At 42.9% G+C, this 22,603-nt stretch overlaps 1 protein-coding gene across 1 annotated transcript in view; it reads right to left on the minus strand.

Annotated features, from left to right (window-relative positions):
* The window catches only part of MAP4K4 (mitogen-activated protein kinase kinase kinase kinase 4), a 219,026-nt gene extending 211,890 nt beyond the window's left edge, over positions 1-7,136 (minus strand). Inside the window, 2 exon segments of the mRNA XM_089681252.1 lie at positions 5,700-5,765; positions 6,719-7,136. Of these exon segments, the coding sequence (XP_089537378.1) occupies positions 5,700-5,765; positions 6,719-6,775 (123 nt within the window). The 5' untranslated portion in view covers positions 6,776-7,136.
* Positions 7,137-22,603: the final 15,467 nt, after the last annotated feature.

Here is a 22,603-nt window from a genome sequence, read left to right on the forward strand (position 1 = left end):
TGTTACTTGCAGGAAGGAGCTCAGGTAATACAGGCTACCCTACACTTCCTTCCTTTATCATGGCAAATGTACCTCTGCCATATCCCATACGATGCCACCTGAACAAGGGAAGAGGGAACAAGAGTGCACGGTTAAAGTGGAACTTCACTCTCAATCAACATGGACCATTTTTAATCATTATGCTGCTAGCATTAGTAAATAGAGAGGAAAGCAGATCATATTTACTTCTTTTAAACTCTACATTTCGTAAGTTACTTCCTGGTTTCCATGCCTAGGCAAATTACGTCATACATCCCAGGAGCCTTCAGGAGGGTAGAAAGGGTTCTCAGGTGAGCCAATGCCTGAGCTAAGGGCAGATTGATTACTGGTAGTAAATGCTACATGAATCATCTGACATTACTCAAAATGGTCACTACCAGAAATAGCAGGGGGTGTTTTTCAAAATGATTTATCAGCAAAATAAAGCACGGAGACATGGATATCGATGAGTTTGCTTTAAATATTAATTAAAATAGCATTTTTGGTTTGTGGTGCTCAGATGCAGTGCAGATCCACTTGAATGTTACAGATTCATAAGGAAGCTCAAAATTTTACTGGTTGTTTCCAATGTTAGAGGCAGCGTGAAATGAAACAAATATCAAAAAGGTGACAGAAGTGGAGAAACGCTGAAACTAAAACCCACTCCCATTTCTGCTGGAATCACCTAGGCTTGTTCCCTAGTAGTTCTTGTTACCACCCCCCACCTTCGTGGGACACGTCACACAACCACAGTGTGACGCCACAAGGAGTCAACGACGGGTTCCAGCAAACTGGGACCAGCGAAGTACCAGCCTGGGTAAGGATGGCACTGGATAACTGGACAGGTAAGTGTCTTTTTACTAAAAAACAGCAGCTACAGTTTTCATTTTTTCTTCTAGTAATTGAAGTTCCTCTTTAAAATGAATCTGAACTCAAAAAGCGCAGATGATTTGCGGTTTTCGAAAACATTTATAGATTGTACCTAAGCCATACCCAGAAAAAAAAAAATATGTATCATTTGTCTTGAATTTCTCCTAAAAATTGAAGCGCACTTCCTGGTATCTGGGGGTGTCTAGGCACTTGTGTCTACAGCCTCATAGCTGTATATCTGCATTGTGAGATCTAAGGCACTGTTGCCTCTGATTGCTAGTGTCAAGTGAGAGATTTGTCCAGATCTGCCATGCCTGTTGTGTTAGTAAGGTAGGATAGCAAAGGGGGGGGGGGCTTTGGTGCAATGTGATGAAAGGGGCAGAATTCTATAAAATGGAGGGAGGACTGATGAAATGAGGGGTCTGTGGTGTACAGGATTGGGGGGGGGGTGTGTCCCTGATGTGAAGTGGGGACTGAGGGCAATGGTGTAAAAGGGGGTACTGTGATGATTAGTGCTGTGATGGGATGCTTTGTTTTGTAAAAAAGGAGGCATGTGATGTGAAGACAGGTCTAGGAAGGATGTAAAGGGGGAGATTGTAGACACTGATGTAACGGCTTGTTCACATTTGTACAGAGATTTTTTTTCCCCCCCACACTAGAAAAAAAAAAAAACAAACAAAACCACACAGGTCTTTGCAAGGGCACTAGAAAACAATAGTTTTCTATATGCCCTGTTCACACTGCAACAGTGCCCCTGTGTGCTGAGCAGTGCGGTGCTAAATGCATACTGTGTGCATTTTTCTTCAACTCCCCTGAACACTAATGCAGGCCATACATGGTTCGAATTCCGAAAGATTTTTCGGCCCAAAATCAAAACGTTGTTCGTTCTGTAATCCGGTGGTGCCACCAACAATTTAAAAAAAATCGGTCATTTTTCACAAATTTTCCAGCATGCACAATAAACGAAATGGGGAGGAACCACGAAAATCGGCTGATGCCATTGCCCCACTAACAGAGCGAAAAATCGGCCGATTATTCTTAGGTCTGATTTTTGTATGAAAAAAAATCGCTCGGAATTCGAACCATGTATGGCTTGCATTAGTGTACAGTCTGTTTATATGCACTGCGAATGAGCTGCAGTGCATAAAAATGAATGAAACTTAATTATGACATTTCCATGAAGTTCAAAGAAGAAGAAGAAAAAAAAAAAAAAAAAGTAAGCACAGTGCCACACACTTAAATGCACATCACCACTTTCTGGACCTCACTAACAGGTGCCCACAGTAGAACCCTGCATTTATAAGGGCCAGGATGTTTGGGCCCTAAAAGGGGGGAGACTGATCAAAAATCTACTACTTAACATCCATTTCTAAACTGGAGTTTATTTTGTCTCACCTAAAGCAGCATAAAAACCTCAAAACAAATGTATTACATTGCAGCTTACCAATTCATAGACATGGTGACTGCATTCCTTTCCTCATTATTTTCACCTGGTGCACCAGCCAGTCAGTCCTATTTTGCAACTTCCTTTAACAGACCAAGCTGTCCAGCAAAAGTGGTAAATTACAGCATCAAGACAAACCATTTACCAATGACAGGGGTGCTTACATTGATCAGCTTTTATTCCCCTATATAAAACCTTTAACCCCAAAAAAACTGTTGCTGTATCTACTTATAAAGGGTTACCCTGTGTTTAGCTTTAATTAGTCAAGTCTGTCTAAATCTGTTAGTCTAACACCACCCTCTCCCAGACTTACAATGCTGCTGTCCATAGATGCATCTGTTGCTCCTCCATCTAGAGCAGGGGTCTCCAAACTTTACAAACATTGGGCTAGTTTACTGTTCATTAGACTTTCAGGGGCCAGACTGTGGCCATTGGGAGTAGAAATTGTCCAGGCATCAGTGAGAGTAAACAACGCATCCTTGGTATTAGGGTGAGGAATGGAATAGCGCCCCATCGTTGGCGGGAGGAAAGGAATAGTGTCTATCAGTGGGAGAAAGTGCCCCAAGGGAAAAGGGCCACATTCGGCCCCCAGGCCATCTAGATCTAGAGATTAGACCTGGGTTTCTCAACCAGGGTTCCTCCAGAGGTTGCTAGGGGTTCCCTGAGCAATCAGCAAATTTTGCCTCTCAGATAAATTCCCACTGACACCATTGATCTTTTTAGCAATCTGTAAGGGGGTAATTCTTCCCAATGACCACAAGTGTACGGAGCATTCTTACCTCTGGCTATCACACTAATGTATCATGAATTGTAGATGTAGTCGTTTTTAGAAGGGGTTCCCCGAGACCGGAAAGTTGTAAGGGTTCCTTTGCATTGAAAAGGTTGAGAAAGGCTAGTATAGACAATCTAAAGCAAGTCATATATGGGTTGAATTCCGAAAGAATTTTCTTTTGAAAATCTTTTCTAAGAATTTTAATTCAAATTTCACACCATTAGTGGATCACAGCAACAGCCGATTTTCGAGTGACCATTGAATTTGAGTGATCGGGCATGTTGGAAACTTTTTAAAAAAAACGAACTAATTTTTAATCAATGATGGGAGAATCGTGCAAGAAATGGAACTGAAAAAAAAAAAAAAATAAATAATATTGAGCATTAGCTGTGACCTGGAAAGAAAAGAAAAATTCTTGATCACGAAAATTCTTTTCTGTAGCAACACGAGGTGAAATGAAAGGCTTGGTTGGTCGAATATCGAAATCAAATGGTGGCACCATCAGATTACGGAAACACACAAAAGTTCCAATTTTCTAAAGAAAATTTGTTTGGTATTCAACCCATATATAGCCTGCAGAAGTCAAGAAGAATGTTACTGGCAGGATCACCAGGTGAAAGGGAAAAAAACAAACAAACTAATGCAGCCACCAGATTGGTAATCTGAAATATATTAAAATTTTGTTCTGGGGTTTAATGCCACTGTAATAAAACGGTTTTAATGTGAGCCTGTAAAGGCTATAAACATGGAAGAGGCCATTACTGGCTTGTTTTTTTTTTTTTTTTTTTTTTAAAAGGTGAAGGTTCAAGGACAGTCAATCCCCACCATTACTTAGTGGGTCAATGACCTCAAGGTAGGGGCGCTGAGTGCAGACGTGAAGGCAGCAACATTAAACATGGGCCAGTCATGGAAGCTCAATAAATCTATTCTCACTGGTTCACTTTATCATGTTAATATATTTAAAGTTTGAGATTAAAAAACAATACAAGGCTCTGATCAGTATTTACTGTCTAGTAAATGTACTACTAGTTCAATCATTTAAAATTAGAAATAAATGTTATTACATTTTATTCACTAGATTGGCATGTACAAAAGGTACATTATCACAAGTTTGTCTGTCAACATCTAGTAAGTGTCAAAAGATTGCATTCAAGACATCAGATTTCTAGGCTGAACCTTGAGAGGCCAAAACCATTAAGAATGGCACCAAAAGGCCTCCCTTCATTGCCAGTCATTCAGCGAGTTTTTCCTATGTGCTGAGTAGTAGTAAATGGTAGACTGACCAATGCAACCTGGGGCCAAGAAACTGCAGTTGGAAGACTTTCCTGAGAACTTTTCTTGAACTCTATTTGCAGGTCATAGTTTTAACCCCTACAACTATAACGATATTGGTCAGGTTATCAAAATCAATTAAAGGATGGACCCTTTTACATGGATGATCTTGATGCTGGGGACAACTTGCTAAGAGATTGCTTACTAGTCTATAGAATTGCCCCACGCCAGTGAGATAACTCTAATAAAGAAGATTTGTCAGCATTTGAGGCTAGCTAGAGAGGCAAATGGGAGGTTATCCTGCCACAGGTACTATGTTGCCAACAGCAGAGTCATCCATGTGACATCTACCTAAGGGTAAATGACCCTGCTAGCATTTTTAGGTGCAAACAGAATTATAGGCATGAGCAAGTCAACTAATGATTCAAGCAAGCAGGTTAAACCTTGTGAAGAAACCCAGTCCTGCTTTCAGGTCTAGATCCTAGAAGGGGTCCCAAGCTGGACATGCTAGCTAGGCACCAGTAAAATAAAGTGTTGTAGGACATATACCACATGACTGACACTTCTAGTCCAGTCTACAGTTCGACTAATGGCCTACAGCATTGTTTTGCGACACCTCCACTTTCTTTTCAATCAGTTTCTATGAACCACAATGATAAAAATGTTAAAGAATGATCCCATTTTTGTTTTTTCATTTCATTCAAAACAAAGAAACTGGTCTGTCATGTAGGTAGAACATGTCACCAGGGAGAAAGCACACTAGATATTCCGCATCTGTAAATCAACTCACTGCAGAGCCAAGCAACCCCAAGAGATGCCCCTTTCGTTTACCATAATTAAGCAGAGTTCTCTATTCTGCAACCCCTAGTGAAGCAAAGATGTACTTTATAATAACAACATAAATCCTTAAAAGGTCACAACAGGAAGAGCGCATGCAGTATATAAGGACAATGCAACACAATCATGAACCATATACCACCTGGATAATAATGCAAACAGCTCAGTGAACCTAGGACCAAAGCAAAACTCTGCAGTCTTTCGGACAGCTTTTCCAATCACGTGCTTGGTCAAGTCAATATACCATCAGCCAGTACGTCTAAAGGCCTACTTGAGGTCTAAAATAAAAAAACATTGAGGAAAAAATGCAAACCTAGCTATGTCAACAAATCCTATTTGTGTCACCACTATCATCAGGACTACAAAACGTTGTAATCGGTTTAGCCTCAAGCATGGCCAACTCTTGACAAACAAGCTGACAATTACCGTTCATAAACATTTAAGTACAAACACACGCCTGTCATAGGTAATGTATTTTATACACACCTTGTAAACTTGTCCATAGGTGCCATTGCCCACCACTTCCACCAATTCAAAGATGCCTGCTGGATCCTGTAAGAGAAAAAAAAAAAAGGCGGTGTGTACAGATAGTGTGTCAGCATGCATTAAGGATGGAAATGTGAGTAACGATGGGATGGATGCAGCTGTTGCACCCTATTTTTTTTTTCCTCTCGCCACTTGAGGCACATGCCAATACATGCAAACAAAGGAAGCCAGTGTGACTTGGAAAAAGTCTCCATCCTGGCATCCATTGTGGGGCATTGGAGGATATAGAAGAAATAGGGAAAGATGAAAGAAACAAGACAAACAAGAAAAGCTGCCCCCCATCGGCCTCCTGGAACAAACAGGCAGGACTAGAGGGGCCCAGCCCTGCCTCCATCATATGGGTGGGGGGCTGCATCAGCAGCTGCTTGGGCTTCCAGCTCATCCATATTGAGTGTACAAGCAGCCTAGACTCCCACAGGCCTGTCCACACCTTGCAGGGCTTTCCTTTGTGTGCACAGCACCCCCAGACTCAGTTCTCCCCATAATAACCCTCAAGGAGGACAGGTCCATGTCCACCAATGCTATCCCTCAAGGAGGAGATGTCTATGTCCACCACCCTCAAGGAGGAAGGTCTATGTGGACCAATGCTAACCTTCAAGGAAGAGAGGTCTATGTCCACCACCCTCAAGAAGGAGAGGTCTATGTCCACCACCCTCGCAGAGAAGAGGTCTATGTCCACCACCCTCGCAGAGAAGAGGTCTATGTCCACCACCCTCGCAGAGAAGAGGTCTATGTCCACCACCCTCGCAGAGAAGAGGTCTATGTCCACCACCCTCAAGAAGGAGAGGTCTATGTCCACCACCCTCAAGAAGGAGAGGTCTATGTCCACCACCCTCAAGAAGGAGAGGTCTATGTCCACCACCCTCAAGAAGGAGAGGTCTATGTCCACCACCCTCAAGAAGGAGAGGTCTATGTCCACCACCCTCGCAGAGAAAAGGTCTATGTCCACCAATACTAACCCTCAAGGAGGAGAGGTCTATGTCCACCAGACTTTTGGCAGGCGAGTCATTGGCCATGGTCGCCCTGTCTTGTCTTCAGTGGCCCAGGCAGACTGTGTACTCCCCTCCTCTGGATCCAGACACAGCAGCAGCAGGGCGAGGACCTCTCCTCTCCCCCCTCACTCTCTCCTTGCACAGCTCCAACTCCTCATTGGGGTGCAGCAGTCCCTCCTCTCCGTCTCCCGGTCCCTATTGTGTGCCTCTTCCCCTTGTCTCTCCAAAGGACTGGCTGTGAACAGGCGGAATCACACCATGTTGAGGTGGCAGCTCCCAGCACAGTGAACCAGGCTCGCTCTCTCTCTCTTTCCTTTCCTCCCCTCCCTCTTTTCTTCCTTTCTTCCTCCCCTCGGACACACAGACATGCAAAGAGGAGACAGAGGGGGGTGGGGAAGAGAAAATCCTCAGCCAGCACAGCTACTGGAGCCGGCCGCACCAATCACGGTGTGCTATGGGAACCAGGCATCCCTCGTGTCCCTTTAGATGGGAGCGCTGCTCTCCATCGGCCGCTAGGTGGCGCGGATCACATCGGGAGGGGAGCCGGTGCAGCCGATTCTGACCAAGTGTGGACAGCACAGCTGCATCATTTAAACTGGACAGAACACATAGGCCATAGGGCACCACTACTGAGCCCTCCTTCTCATGGGTTGGGGGGTTTAGTGGTCACATTTGAAAATGTTTGCATTTTAATTTGAAAGCAGTAGAAAACCCAGAAGCAAACATTCAGGCTGCTTTCACAATGATCGGTTTTTCTTCTGGTTTTTGCGTCAACAAAAGCGGAAGAAAAACGCATGACCAATAAATGCTATGTTACTTTTCACACTGGTCAATTGCGGCTCCTTTGCATTTTCCAAAGTCCTGCAAGCTGCATTTTTGGAACATGTTTGGTGCGGTTAAAAAACAAAAACACACACCCCATTGAAATGAATGGAAATTGCATCAAAATTGCATCACAAACGCACCCATGGTTACACTTTTGTTGCAGTTTTTTTTGTCTCGTCCTTTTTTCACAGATGAAAAACACCAGAAACGTGGCAAAAACACAGTAAAATATGGCAAAAACGCATATGCGTTATAAATCCTGTATAATAATATTACCACTTATTTGCAACAGAGCAGTGTAAAAGTAGTTTTAATATACTGCAGTTTACCAATTCTTAGATGTGATGACTGCATTAGTTTTCTTCTAAGGACACCACAGAAATGTGTTCCGGATCAGTTTCTGCTTGTGCATTTTTAAGGTGCTCCGGTGCATTTTTCTCCTCTTTCTTTCAAAGTTTCCTTGTCTTTCTTTTTTTGTTTTTTTTTCCTGTAATTCATTATGCCACATTTAGATGCATTCCAGTGTGTCCCAATTAGGTTTTGATGCAATTTTCTATGTTCTAGTACAGTTCCTTGCAGAAAAAATGCAGCATGTTCTACTTTCGTTGACTGTAATGGAACACACTGCAATGGTGTGAACTTTGCCATTGGAATCAATGTACCCTTTTATCCATGCGTTCTTGATGCAGAAAAAGAAAGCACTCAACTGCATGTTGTGAGAACCTGCCCTTAGGCTTTCTCTCTCTCTCTCTCTCTCTCTCTCTCTCTCTCTCTCTCTCTCTCTCTCTCTCTCTCTCTCTCTCTCTCTCTCTCTCTCTCTCTCTCTCTCTCTCTCTCTCTCTCTCTCTCTCTCTCCCCCTCTTTTTTTTTCTCTCTCTCTCCCCCTCTCTCTCCCTCTTTTTTTCTCTCTCTCTCCCCCTCTCTCTCCCTCTTTTTTTCTCTCTCTCCTTTCTTTCTTTCCCTCTTTTTCTTTCTCTCCCCCCCTCCCTCTCTCCCCACCCAAATTAAATTGTTACCTTTTTTTAAACAGATAGAGCTTTTTTTTGGTAGTATTTAATCGCTATTGGGTTTTTATTTTTTTGTTAGGGTCCTTTCACACAGGTGTTCCGTTTTTTTTCATCAGTTCAGTCACATTTTTTTCAAAGAAAATCTGTTTACATCAGTTTACATCCATTCCAGGTTTTTTTTTTTACGGAAGAAAAATAGGGTTTTCTTCTGTTCAAAAAAACGGATGTTAACAGATATGGACATTAATGGATGTAAACAAATTATCTTCCATTTACATCCGCTAGTCCATAGAAATACATGGGTGTCTGTTTTTCATCCGTAAACAGACAGATGAAAAACGGACATATGGAACGCCTGTGTGTAAGAGGCCTTAAACAAATGAAAGAAGAGAGAAAAAAAAGGTTTTCTTAGTTTCTATCATAAAGTTTTGAAATAAGTAATTTTTCTTCTTTACTTATGTGCTCTGATGAGGCCGCACTGATGGGCACTGATGAGGCGGCATTGATGAGCACTGATAAGCTGCCCTGATGGACACTAATGAAGCTGCACTGATGGGTGGCACTTGTGGGCACTGATATGCTGCACTAATGAGCACTGATGAGGCTGCACTCATAAGGTGGCACTGATGGCACCAGGGGCGGACTGACCATTTAAGCACTCGGGCACAGCCCGACGACCCTGGGTCAGTAGGGGGCCCCATGAAATGCCCCTGGTACCTTTTTATAGGCTTTTTTGGGTGTGCTTTGAGTGTGGGCAAGGACACAGGGGTCACATGATCCCCTATTGACCGGGGGCCCCATGAGTTGTCAGTCCGCCCCTGGATGGCACTGATATGTTACACTGATGGGCAATAATAAGCAGCACTGATAGGGCTGCTCTGATAATCAGGACACTGATGATCAGTGTAAATATGTCCTGTCAGGATTGCCGGTTATCGGCTCTCCTTTCCTCACACAGTGACAGTGTTGTGAGGAAAGAAAATGCAGATAACTGGAAAGTTTGCTTACAGGGGATCAGCTGTGATTGGACGCAGCTGATCACATGATAAAGAGCCACTGTGAGTGGCCCTTTACTGTGAGCTGTGTCCACAGGACACAGCAATCACAGAGCATTTCCGATGTGAGCCCCGGGGGTGTGCAAGGGGCAGGGTTCTGGTAGGGCATCTATGGACACCCTCCCAGAACTAGATGACTGCACTGCAGCCATCTTTTGGCTATAGCATGGTCGGGAAGTGGTTAAAAGACCATGCTATCCAGCAAAAGTGGTAATTGAAGCATTGAGACAAACCATTTACCTCTGACAGAGATACTTAGAACTATCAGCTTCTATTCATTCATGTAAAACCTTTATCCCAAAAGGAACAAAACAATTTGCTGTAAGTACTTATATAGTCTTCATTTGTTAGTGTATCTACAGTAAATCTGCTAATGCATCGAATACTCCCGTCCCCACAGACTGACAATGCTGCTGTCCAAAGGTGTCTCTGTTGCTCCTTCATCCAGATTTTAGGCACTCTAAGGGCTCGTTCACACTTGACTTTATTTCTAACTCTTGCCAAATGCCTCTATAATGTTTGTAGGGGTTTGTGAAGCGTTTTTAACGCTCCTCAAAAGCTCCCCAAACGCCCTATGCGCGGTTTTGAGGCGTTTGCCAAGTATTAAAACCGTACCACAAACACCTATAATGAAGTTAAATGGTATTAACGCTCTGCAACCGCCTCGCAACCGCACCGCAAATGCCTGCCAGGGAGGCTTCAACTCCTCCTGACTTGACACGAGGCATCGGTTTTGCCGCGGCGCAACGCGACGCTAACACTTCAGTGTGAACAGCACTGTGTGCTGCCATGTGCAGAATTTTAATAGGCGTTTGGGAAGCGTTAAAAACTCTTCCCAAAATCCTGTCTGACGCCTGCTGACAAAGCTAGTGTGAACTGAGCCCTATACAAGAGGTGTTACTGGCCACATCATCAGGTGAAAACAGAGAAGAATAAAGCCGGAAAAAAGAAAACACATGCAGCCACCTTATCTAATGAATGGTAAGCTGTAATATATTACATTTTAGGTTTTGAGTTTAATACTGCTTGAACTATTATAATCAGGGACTGTTTGTAGAGATCAGGGACTGCTGGTTATGCAACAAAGGGTATGTATAACTATAGGGTATATGCACAAGTACAAGGGAGCTCTAGCTATGCTCAGGTAGCCACAGGCAGCACATACAATAGGCCATAGAAGTGCATAGCTGTACATGCTTGTACTCATCTAAATGCAGATGTTCTGCTGCATCAGCGTATTTTCCCATACGTAAGACTTCTGCATTCGGGAAATATACCATACATACCTGCACAGATAAATGCTGATACAACGTCCATGTACATGTATCCTACAACATTTTTTTTTTTTCAGTTTTGGATGGAGAGGGGAAGTATTAGAAACCTTGTCAAGTTGTTTTGGTGTTGTTCCATTAGGGCTCATTCACAAGGATCAGATCTGCCACCCCCTGCTCAGATCAGCGTATTTTTGCATCAGGTGGCTACAATTAGATATGGACTGGAAGTCTGTACAAATCAATGACAGGCTGAGAGTCTGTGCAGCTGTCCGCATGTATTCTCATAAAGAGCATTTAGAAACCATTGAGCGGAACATGTGTCCCTAACCATATGTAATCACCTCTTGAGTGATTACATGCGAAATGTGGATAGCATCAGCCTGTCATTGATTTATACAAGCTTGCTGTCCATGGCAATAAATGGCCATGTGAAAAAAACCCTTATTACTATCCCATCTCATTATTATTATACAGGATTTATATAGCGCCAACAGTTTGCTCAGCGCTTTACAATATAATGGGAGACAATACAAGAGGGATAGGAGGGCCCTGCTCCTTGGAGCTTACAATCTAGGAAGGAGGAATTAGTGGTACAAACGGTAATAACTGTGGGGGATGGACTGGTAGGAAGAGTAGAAGATTCCATTATTAGCTGAGGGCAGGATAGGCTTCCTTGAAGAGATAGGTTTTCAGAGATCGCCTAAAAGTGAGCAGAGTAGGCGATAGTCTGATAAATTGGGGTAGAGAGTTCCAGAGGATGGGGGAAGCTCTGGAGAAGTCCTGGAGACAACCATGGGAGAAGGAGACACGGGAGCTAGAGAGCAGGAGGTCTTGTGAGGAGCGCAGAGTTTGGATGATATTTGGAGACAAGATTGCTGATGTAATTTGGGGCAGAGTTATAAATGGCTTTGTATGTTATTGTTAATGTTTTGCATTTTATCTGTTGGGCAATGGGAAGCCAGTGGAGGGAATGGCAGAGAGGGGTGGCTGATACAGAATGGTTAGTAAGGTGGATGAGTCTGGCAGCAGCATTCATGATAGACTGAAGAGGGGATAGCCTGCGATTAGGTAGGCCAATGAGGAGGGAGTTACGGTGGTCAAGGCGAGATATAACAAGGGAGTGAATAAGTTGTTTAGTGGTTTCCGAGGTTAAGAACGGCCGTATCTTGGAGATCTTGCAGAGGTGAAGTCTACAAGATTTGGACAGTGATTGGATTTGGGGCTGAAAGGACAGATGAGAGTCTAGGATTACACCTAGTACCCTGGCATGAGGGGAGGAACTGATGGTTGTGTTATTGATCTTGATGGAGAAGTCAGTGGAGGTGGCACGGGCTGGAGGGAATACTAAGAGCTCAGTTTTGGAAAGATTGAGTTTGAGGAAGTGGAGTGACATCCACGCCAATCTGTCACTGAGTAGGTTAGTAATGTGAGAGGAGACTGAAGGGGTGAGGTGAGGGGTAGAAAGATAGATTTGTGTGTCATCAGCATAGAGATGGTACTTAAAGCCATGGGAGTTTATCAAGTGACCAAGGTAGGAGGTGTAGATGAGTAGGGGCCTAAGGACGGAACCTTGAGGGACCCCTACAGAAAGAGGGAGTGGAGAGGAGGAGCCAGAGTTATAGGTAACACTGAAGGAGCGCTGTGATAGGTAGGAGGAGAACCAAGAGAGAGCAGAGTCTCTGAGGCCAAGAGAGTGGAGTTTTTAACCGTTTCAATACTGTGCAATTTTACACCTTCCTGCCAAGGCCATTTTTCAGGTTTCAGCGCTCTCACACTTTGAATGACAATTGCGCGGTCATACAACACTGTACCCAAACTAAAATTTTATCATTTTCTTCACACAACTAGAGCTTTCTTTTGGTGGTATTTAATCACTGCTGGGATTTTTATTTTTTTGCTAAATTAACAAAAAAAGACCAAACATTTTGAAAAAAAAACACATTTTTCTTTGTTTCTGTTATAAAAGTTTACAAATAAATAATTGTTCTTCATAAATTTAGGCCGAGATGTATTCTGCTACATGTCTTTGGTGAAAATAACCCAAATTAGGATGTATTTTTTAGTTTGTAGGAAAGTTATAGAGTTCACAAACTATGGTATAGATCTGAATATTGATCAATCCTGAAGTACTGACAGCCAATCTAATTTCTTGAGGTCCAAGAATGTCAGAATAGTACAGATATCCCCCAAATGACCCCTTTTTGCAGAGTAGACAGTCCGACGTACTTCATAAGAGGCATGGCGAGTTTTTTGAAGTTGTATTTTTATGTCATAATTTTTCGGAAAATGAAAAAATTAAAAAAATTATTTTCACTATTGTTTTTTTTACATACTGTCACCAGTGCAGTACAGCATCATCATATAACTGGCATGGCGGTTAACAGGGACACTGACTGGTGACAGTATGAAAAAAAAAATATATATTTTTTTTTTTAATTTTTTTTTATTTTTTTATTATATTTAATTTTTTATTACTTTTTTTTTTTTTTTTTTAAGATTTTTTTTCATATTTTACTATGATCAAAGTAGTACAATGTTACCATAGTAACACTGTACTACTTTGGGGAAGTGATCAGTATTTTTTTTTTTTTTACACAATTTGCTTATAGCAAAGAATTACTTTGCTATAAGCAAGCATTTACCTGAATGAAATCGATTCACTCAGCTTTTTTTTTTTTTTTTTTTTTTTGTTCTTAGCTGTGATTTGGTCACAGCTAATCACATGACATGTGCATGTGATTAGCTGTGACCATTCACAGCTAGGCACTAGTATACAATGGATGGCACCATGAATGAAGCCATCCATTGTATACAACTGTCATGTGACCTGCTGTGATTGGTCACAGCAGGTCACATGGTACCAGCAACAGGAGCCGGTACTCGGATCTGTCATCGGCCGTGTCCGAGGTGCACGGCCCATGACAGATCCCGCTGCTGCGCCGCTCTGCATTACCGCAAACGGCGCATGTGCGGGAGCACGCCAAATGGCGTGCACCCGGAATGAAGAGGCACATCTGAAGCCGCCAAACGGCCATTGGCCGGGTGGCTAATGGTTAAGGAGGAGGGGATGGTCAACCGTATCAAAAGCCGCAGAGAGGTTGAGTAAGAGTATGGAGTAATGGCCATCAGTTTTAGCAGTTAGTAGATCATTAGTGAGTTTTAATAGGGCAGTTTCAGTGGAGTGTAGTGAGCGAAAGCCAGACTGTAAAGGGTCAAGAAGGTTGTTGTCAGTATGGTAGGAGCTCATGCGATTGTAGACTAGGCATTCTAAGAGATTAGAGGTAAATGGGAGCAGGGAGATGGGTCTTAGGTTGTTCAGGTTTGTGGGGTCCTGATTTGCCTTGCTTACCCTGCTTGCATATACCAGAACACCCCATAAAAGGGGAAGGAAGGGGTCATTGGAAAACGCATCCGAGATATACACTATGTAGCATTATAAGGAAGGGGGGCACCATTGAGTCTGTGCCCCACTCCATCAGACCAGCATTACTATGCCACCTCAATCCCAGTGATGCAATGGGGTCCTGCTGTGCCCTAAGCTCGGACCCTATGGGGTTTATTTACTAAAGCTGGAGAGTCCAAAATCAGACTCCATTCTGCATAGAAACCAATCAGCTTCCAGGTTTCATTGCCAAAGCTTCATTGAACAAGCTGAGGTTAGAAGCTGATTGGTTTCTATGCAGAAGGGAGTCTGATTTTGGACTCTCCAGCTTTAGTAAATAAACCCCTATGCATCTGTGATGATTGTGCGCAATAGAGACATGGATGCTGTAAATTAGGTGTCAGCCATGTTGTCTCTCCTGTCCTCCCTTTTGAATGGAATTTATAGCTGTAAGTCCAAAGGAGGTCAAAAGGGCCTCTTGTCCTAAATAAAACACAGCTAGATAAAGCTCCAGGGCTGTAAACCACTAATTAGTCTGGTGCAAGGGGTCTGCTTTGAAAACCACTTTCCTCTGCCCAATCGTAAAACAATAAGTCAGTCAGTCATGACCTGTTAGGCCATTAGGACTAGAACGTGCCATAAACGTACATTCCACATGTAGATATTATTTATTTATTTCAGGTACTTATATAGCGCTGTCAATTTTACGCAGCACTTTACATATATATATTGTACATTCACATCAGTCCCTAACCCTCAAGGGGCGTACGATCTAAGACATTTTTCATACAATTCATGAAGTTCAGCAGGAACTGGGCATATTAATATTAGGTATATTTTTGGATAGATCATTTTAATGAGTCAAACAAGGCCATACATGACTATATTAACACCTAGAAGAGAGAAGAAGCAGACTTTTTCCTCCTGTGCGACAAGGGTACGCTGTGTTTGGTATCCCTGCTTTTTTTGAAATATAATTCTGAATATTAATCTGCTAATTGCTAGGTTGCTGCCTGTACCTATTGGAGGCAGGGGCGAACTGACCATTTGGAAACTCGGGCACTGCCCGAGATCTCGGGGTCAGTAGGGGGCTCCATGAGATGCCCCTGGTACCTTTTTCATAGGCTTTTTGGAGTTTGGGCAAGGACACAGGGGCCCCATGATCCCCTGTTGCCCGGGGGCCCCATGAGTTGTCAGTCCGCCCCTGATTGGAGGTTAATAACCTTAGTATGAAATTGTATGTAATTGGTCATAACCCCTTGGTTACCTTCTAGCACCCATCCCCAAACTGGATGATTGGTCTTTTGTTCTCAGACGACACCCCTTTATTATGATAGAAAAAGACTGACAGGCTGGAGAAAAGACAGCTCTCGTTTAACATCAATCAGGAAACATCTAACGGACATGAGAGCCAAGGCAATCTTTTTGTTCGGACAATTGGACTCTGCTTAAACCAACGACATTGCACGTATTCTGCCTGACGAACTCCTTTCTTTTATTTCTCTGTTGTTTTATTGTCCTCTTTATATCTTTGTAAAAAGATTTTCTCTAAATATTTTAATTGCACCATTTTTACCTTTTTAGTAATAAATCCTATTTTGAAAAGTGTTAATACTGTCTCTAAAGCTTTTATTGCAATCTAAAGAATCCGTGTCTCTGAAGAGTGCTACTGTATGTAATAATCCTCTGAATACATCTGTCTGTGGTGACAGTGTGTATTGCAGACACTTATACTAATATTATAGTGTTACTGCTAAGATTTGTGAGTTTCCTCCTTCTCTGTAAAAAGGTGGTGGTGGCAGTGTGAAGGATTAATTGCGTAATTAACCTGACCCAGAAACAATCGATCTCAGGCTGCTGGCACATAGACTGTAGTCCCGAGAACTGGAAAATCTTTGTGCAGGGCGCAGCTGAGAGTGGCATTGTTACGCAAGTGACAGTGCGGTGTGAGATCGGCTGGTCCTTCAGTCACGAGTTGGTGAGAAGGGCAAGGGTCGGACGCTGTGTTCCGTCACAGCATTCACTCAATTAACTGCTTCACAGGTTCCTGTAGGTTACATTCTTTTGGTTGAGCCTTTTGTTCTTCCCATGCATTATGGCAGAAAGCACCTGAGCAGACCCTTCCCCCTTTTTATAACCAGCACAGAGTGGAGGGCAGGGCCCAGAAAAGCCTGGGAAAAATGCAGAACCGAGTTAACCCTTTCTCACCGGGGCAGCCTGGAGTACCTATCTAAACTACAACATTTGTAAGCTCCAGCTTACAAGTATACAAGGAGTGTTCCAATTCATCTATGTCTAACCATATTTGAGAATATACAACACACAAACCCTGGCGAAGAAAGCGTTTTCTGAACCCCCAAACGCGTTTCCGTTAATTGATTATTTTGCTAAAATATCGGTTTCAGACACTTAGATCATTGGTGTGGTGCTCCTTCTGTTTCCTGTATAGTTGAAGTTTTTATTGTTGCCTGTGTCCCCACTAGGTAGATTCTCCCTAACTGTTCTGGAGGGCATTGACACCAAGACAGAAAATTATGGGAAATTCATGATTTTTCAATTGTCCCCAGAACAATTGGTGAGGGGAAATCTAATGACGGGTCACCTGTACTGGTGACAACTGAAAGGAATTCCCTTTACTTTGGAGTTTTTTTCCTTTCACTTCCTGTTGTATCTTTGCCAACAAAAAATAACCAGACTCCCTACTCTATCCATACCTGCATAGACCGCACACCGCCCAATTTTTGTAACTAAGAAAGATAAACATCTTTATTATGTATTCACAATCCACCTACCACACCCATAATTATTCAGTTAATGCAGAAATAATATGCAAAAATAATTGATCAAAGTGAGACTAAGGTGATTTTAAAAAAAAATCTAGTCAGGAATGTATTCCTAACTTTAAAAAGTACCTTCTGTTGTTTTCAGCCTCCTCCAAATCTCCCGGTTCACAGCAGTGCACATGGCCGCAACTAACATGCACTGCTTTTTTAAATAAATGGAAGTGACTGGGAAAACGAGAGGTTCAGGACCACACATAGGACATTACAAGGAGGCAGAAAACACAGTAAGAAACAATTTAATGAAAAATAGATTACAGGGGCATTAAAGAGTATGTAAACCCAACATTTCATATTCCTGATATGTGCCTGCTGTACCATGTACTTGTGTGAACAAGCATCCTGTTCTCTTTGTATTGCGTCCTTAGAAATCACTGGTATTCCTGCCAGTCCCTCGGCTTCCCTATTAAAAACTGGCCACAATAGGCATGAGAGCACAGTGTGGTCAGCTCTCTAGCTGTGTTTGAACTCAGCCTGCTCTCCTCAAAGGATCAGACTTGTTCTGACAACCTCCCCGCACAGTCACTCACTGGCTCCACTGATCTACTCCACTGATCTGATCTACTCCACTGGCTACACTGATCCATTCACTGGGAGGATCAGTGTATTGCTGTTTCTCCTCCCTCAGCTCTTATGCAGCTGAGGACAGACAGAATGTGATCTGAAAAAAACTGTATTTATATTTTTTTTATCTATACACAAATATGTTGCCTTTCATTTCTATTTTAAACTGAATGGGTTGTTTTACAAAGTGAGGGTTTACATATACTTTAGGAATGGACGTGTATGGATTATTTTTGGAGAATAAGGAAAATGTTGAGCATGACTTTGAAGGCACAAGTGCTTTATCTTCAACATCATTTTTACATCATACTTTTTAAAAACAATACATGCAATGATTTAGAGGCATGATGGAAAAAAGTTCAATGCATATAATACTTTTGGAAACAAAATAATTCATTTTTATAGAGGTCTATACATCAGACCATAAAGAGGGACAATTGCAGAAGGACAGAGGGACTTGATTGTACATGATGGACAGTTGGGAGCTATGAGTGTGCACTGATAACAATCTGTTTTTTTTTTCTCTAGGACAGAGTTATCTTTCTTCAAGCAATGTCAAGGGTCAGCCTCTATTTCCTGGATTAGGATCCTGTCTCCAACATGACACAATCATGTAATTCCTTGTGTCTGGTCAGATCTTGGCAGTGCTCACAAATATCGAACACATTAGCCCATCCTGCAGCTTCTCACCTTGTGATTTGCTATCACGTTTTAGGCCCCTTTCACACCGAGGGCCTGATTGGGTCTGCCTCACAGTTTTTTAGAAGGACCCAATTAGACCATCCATAGCTCTCTATGGAGCTGCGGGTGTCAGCGGACATGTGTCCACTGAAAAACACTGGCACCTGATCCTGTATGCTAAAAGCAGACGGATGGGGATCCGTTCCCTATCCATGCGGTGGATCAGATCAGATGACAGTCGGGTGGAAACGGACAGGCGGTCCGCTTCCATCCGACCGCCCCAAAGAAAAAAAGCTGCAATAGTGGTTGCTTTTGGGTTTAAGGCTAGGTTCACAACTATTCAGTTTTCGCTTGATCCGTTTGTGCAGTGGTTTTTGCGGTGCGTTTTGTGTTTTTGCACATGCATTTTTGATACGTTTTGAGGTTTTTTTTTTTTGGTCAACTTGTTGCTGGGCAGACTAAAAACACATCAAAAATGCATCAAAAACGCATGCGAAATGCAGCACTTGCGTTTTATATGCAGCTCCATTGAAGTCAATTGGACTAAAAACGCAAACTGCTGCAGGAAAAGAAGTCCCTGACCTTTTCCAAAAAATGCATAGATGTAAATGTGATCCATAGGAAACGTTATATGTGGCGGAAGACTAACACTGCACATCACCTTGAACACACCATCCCCACTGTGGGACATGGTGGCAGCATTAGGTTGTGGGGATGCACTGTCTCAGCAAGGACAGGGAAGCTGGTCAGAGTTAATGAGAAGATGGATGAAGCCAAATACAGGGCAATCTTAGAAGAAAACCTGTTAGAGTCTGCAAAAGACTTGAGACTGGGGCGGAGGTTCACCTTCCGGCAGGAAAGCAACCCTAAAAATACAGCCAGAGCTACAATGGAATGGTTTAAATCAAAGCATATTCATGTGTTAGAATGGCCCAGTTAAAGTCCAGACCTAAATCCAATTGAGAATCTGTGAATACAATACAGTAGGCATGAATCTCCAAGAGGATGCCTAGTGGGAGGGGCGAAATGCATCAGCTATGGACGTAGTTTACTACGTTAGGAGCTCTGTGGCTTACTAGCGACCTACTATTATACACTTGGAGAGTCGTGCCTATTGTATCTGGAAACATGTGAGTACAATACTAGTGTGTCTGCTTTTACTAATAAACGGAATTACACTATTTTGGATGTCTCTCTCCATTCCTTACATCTGTATACCTATCGGCTTTACATTTGAATCACTGGGAATGACAAGCAACATTTAATCAGGAGGACTACAAGCTCCAGCATATCTATCGACTCTACATTCGAATCAATGGGAATGACAAGCAACGGTTAATCAGGAGGACTACAAGCTCCAGCATGACTTCCTATGCCCCCACCAAAAGTGTGAAAGATTCTTATTTCACCATAAGAGTCCATTAAAGTTGGTGAGTGAGGGGGCACACAGGTAGGGAGCACAGAGAAATTATCACCTTCTGGATGTGAAAGGGATTTTTCTTCACTTGCTGATTTCACATTTAGGACTTCATTTCATAATTTTTTGGTATGTGTTCATTATTATAGCATGTTTTTCATGTAATATAAGATACATTGAGGCAGCGCTCCTGCTATTTTGTGTATTATATTTTGCTTTAAATAGATGATAACTAGCAATTAAAATAGGGATGTCATGCCAATGAATGCTTTACGGGCCAGTGCACACCAGAACGCCATGTTTCTTGCACATTTCCTGCACTGTGTTCAAAATGTGCTACAATTGCGATCAGCAGCAGGTGTCAGTGCAACACAAATGACACCACAAACGCAGGTCACAAATGCAGTGCATTTGCCTGCATCAGTTCATATAGTACAGAGGTACCATGCAATCTGGTTGCTCTGTGTTTTGTAAAGTAGTGACTCACTACTTTTGCTGCTGTTTGGAGCGATTTCAGCCGATTTCAAATGAATGGGCTGAAATCTTACTGTACCCGGATCACATTTGAATCGCACAGGAACACACAGCTTGTTCTTGTGCAATTCATGATGTGAACCAGGCCATCCCTTAAATGAAAAAAAATGATTTATTTAAATGGAATACGGGTTCTAAAATCAAACAGTGGTACTAAAATAAATAGATATAAGAGTCTTGCTTTGTTGTAATGTTTTATCAGTAAGTGCAAAGGGGCAATGATTTGTTCACAATGATTATTATTATTATACAGTATTTATATAGCGCCACAAAGTTTGCTCAGCGCTGTACATTATAGTGGGGTACAGTACATGAGACAATACAGTAACAATACAATACACGAGGGGTTCGAGGGCCCTGCTCCTTGGAGCTTACAATCTAGGAGGGAGGGATGTTGTATGCCTATGAATAGTTTGGCAGGAAATCTGTCAAAGCATCACTATACTTACATTTGTAGTGGGAAAAGTGTTGCTTCACTTCCTCCTGACTTCGGCAAGTATTCAAGCTAGTCGAATACCTGTTCCCCCTGCCACAAGCAGTGGTTCCTCCCAATGGCTCATCAATCCTGTAATTATGTACAAGGATGGCAGAAACCACTCCATGCATCAGGGGAGCAGATATTCACAAACTTGTGTAACACCCCTCAAGTTTAGCTAGGTGGAGATAGAAAGGTTTTTAGTCAGAGGCTGAGTGGCAGCCAGGGATGAATCAGCCTGGGAGTGAGGTAGTCAGGTTACCTCGGGACAGGCTAGGGAGGTTCTGAGGGTCAGAACTTCTAGAGCCCTCCCACCTCTCCAGAATCCTGAGAGCTTTCTGGAGGAGGGATGAAGGAGTGGACGAAGTTTAGATCTTCATACTTGAAGGACCTTGGCCAATTCCCTGGTAGGAGGCTGGGGACAGTGACCAAGGCAACCCCTTAAATACTACAGAGCCCGGGAGGAGTTGGTCAGTGTCAGGTGGAAGATGGAGTGAGAAGGCTAAAGTGTGGAGCCTGGGGGGGGGGAACCAGGCAGAGGAGTCTACCTACAGGCTGAAGCTGGAAAGGAGGATCTCTCAGCCTAACAGTCCGCTGAGAGAGGACTACCTGGGAAGCAGGGAAGGATCCAGCCCAGCGTAAGGCCTGAAGCTACCAACACAACAAGCTTACAGGAGAGTACTGTGTGAGTAATCCTACACCCCCTGGGCCAGATAAAGGAAGAGGGCAGTCAGGTGGCCAACCCAACTAGCTCCTCAGCCGAGGCTGCTGTGCTAAATTTGCAGCTTCTGGGATCCTTGTCCAGTGATTCCCACAGGTAGCTGGGTGAAGAGGAGGATTCATCTGGGGTCTGAGGTGGTACATCAGAAAGTCTGGAGAGCTCTTCAAAGGAGGGGCTTTCATTCTTTTTGTCGACATCTGTACATAGTTGCTAAGGAGTTTGTCCTCAAGTTTCTACAGCTCCTTGGGCATCCTTTACACCCCTCAACCCCATCCAAGTTCAATACCCCCAAGAAAATACAAAAAAACTCATGAACTGTTTACTGTCACCAGTGTGCAAGTGTAGAAGAAGATGCGTGCTGCCTGGCCGTGCAGGACTATAGGGGAGCCCAAAAACTCAGTGACTACTAAGGGGGTAATGCTACACTTGGGAGTGTGCAATTCCTGCTGTGGCCAGATAGAAGCAAAGCATTGGCAGCTGGAAAGATGCCTCTTCATTTATAGGGTGTTATTTGTGTACAAGTGACTCTGTTGTCACTTTAACAAGACTACATTTGAAGTACCAGTTTCCCCATTTGTTTATCTCATACTCATTTCAGAGCAATAAAACTGGAAATGCCTTCTCATGACAGGATGACAAAGTGTTATTTTAGTGAAAGCTGCACTAGTCAAAGTCAAATGTTCAAGGAGATTTTAGTGATTGAATTTACATATACTTTAAATATGGTCAGTCATGCTTGGGCTAATTTGTGAAGTGATGAAAACTGGAAGCATTGGAGTTCTCATAATACATTCAGTGTAGCTCATAGGAAGTGCAGCACCATCTACTGGATGATGGGAAGAACATGGAGCACTCACATCTAAAGGATTCCAGTGATGTCTTATTTGGTTGTAAAGACTGAAGGGTTTTAACCTTCATGCATTCTATGCATGAAGGTAAAAAAAACCTTCTTTGTGCTTTTCCCCCCACAGCCCCTCCTAATACTCCTCCTGAGCCCCCTCTCAATCCAGCGATGTGCACTGGAGCCTCAGCTGTCCCAGGTTTCCCTCTTCTCGCTGGCTGAGACAGCAGTGGGAG

Source organism: Staurois parvus, unplaced genomic scaffold (assembly GCF_062004578.1).
Source record: "Staurois parvus isolate SC_StPar_1 unplaced genomic scaffold, SC_StPar_1.0 ptg000262l, whole genome shotgun sequence".
Taxonomy (NCBI): Eukaryota; Metazoa; Chordata; class Amphibia; order Anura; family Ranidae; genus Staurois; species Staurois parvus.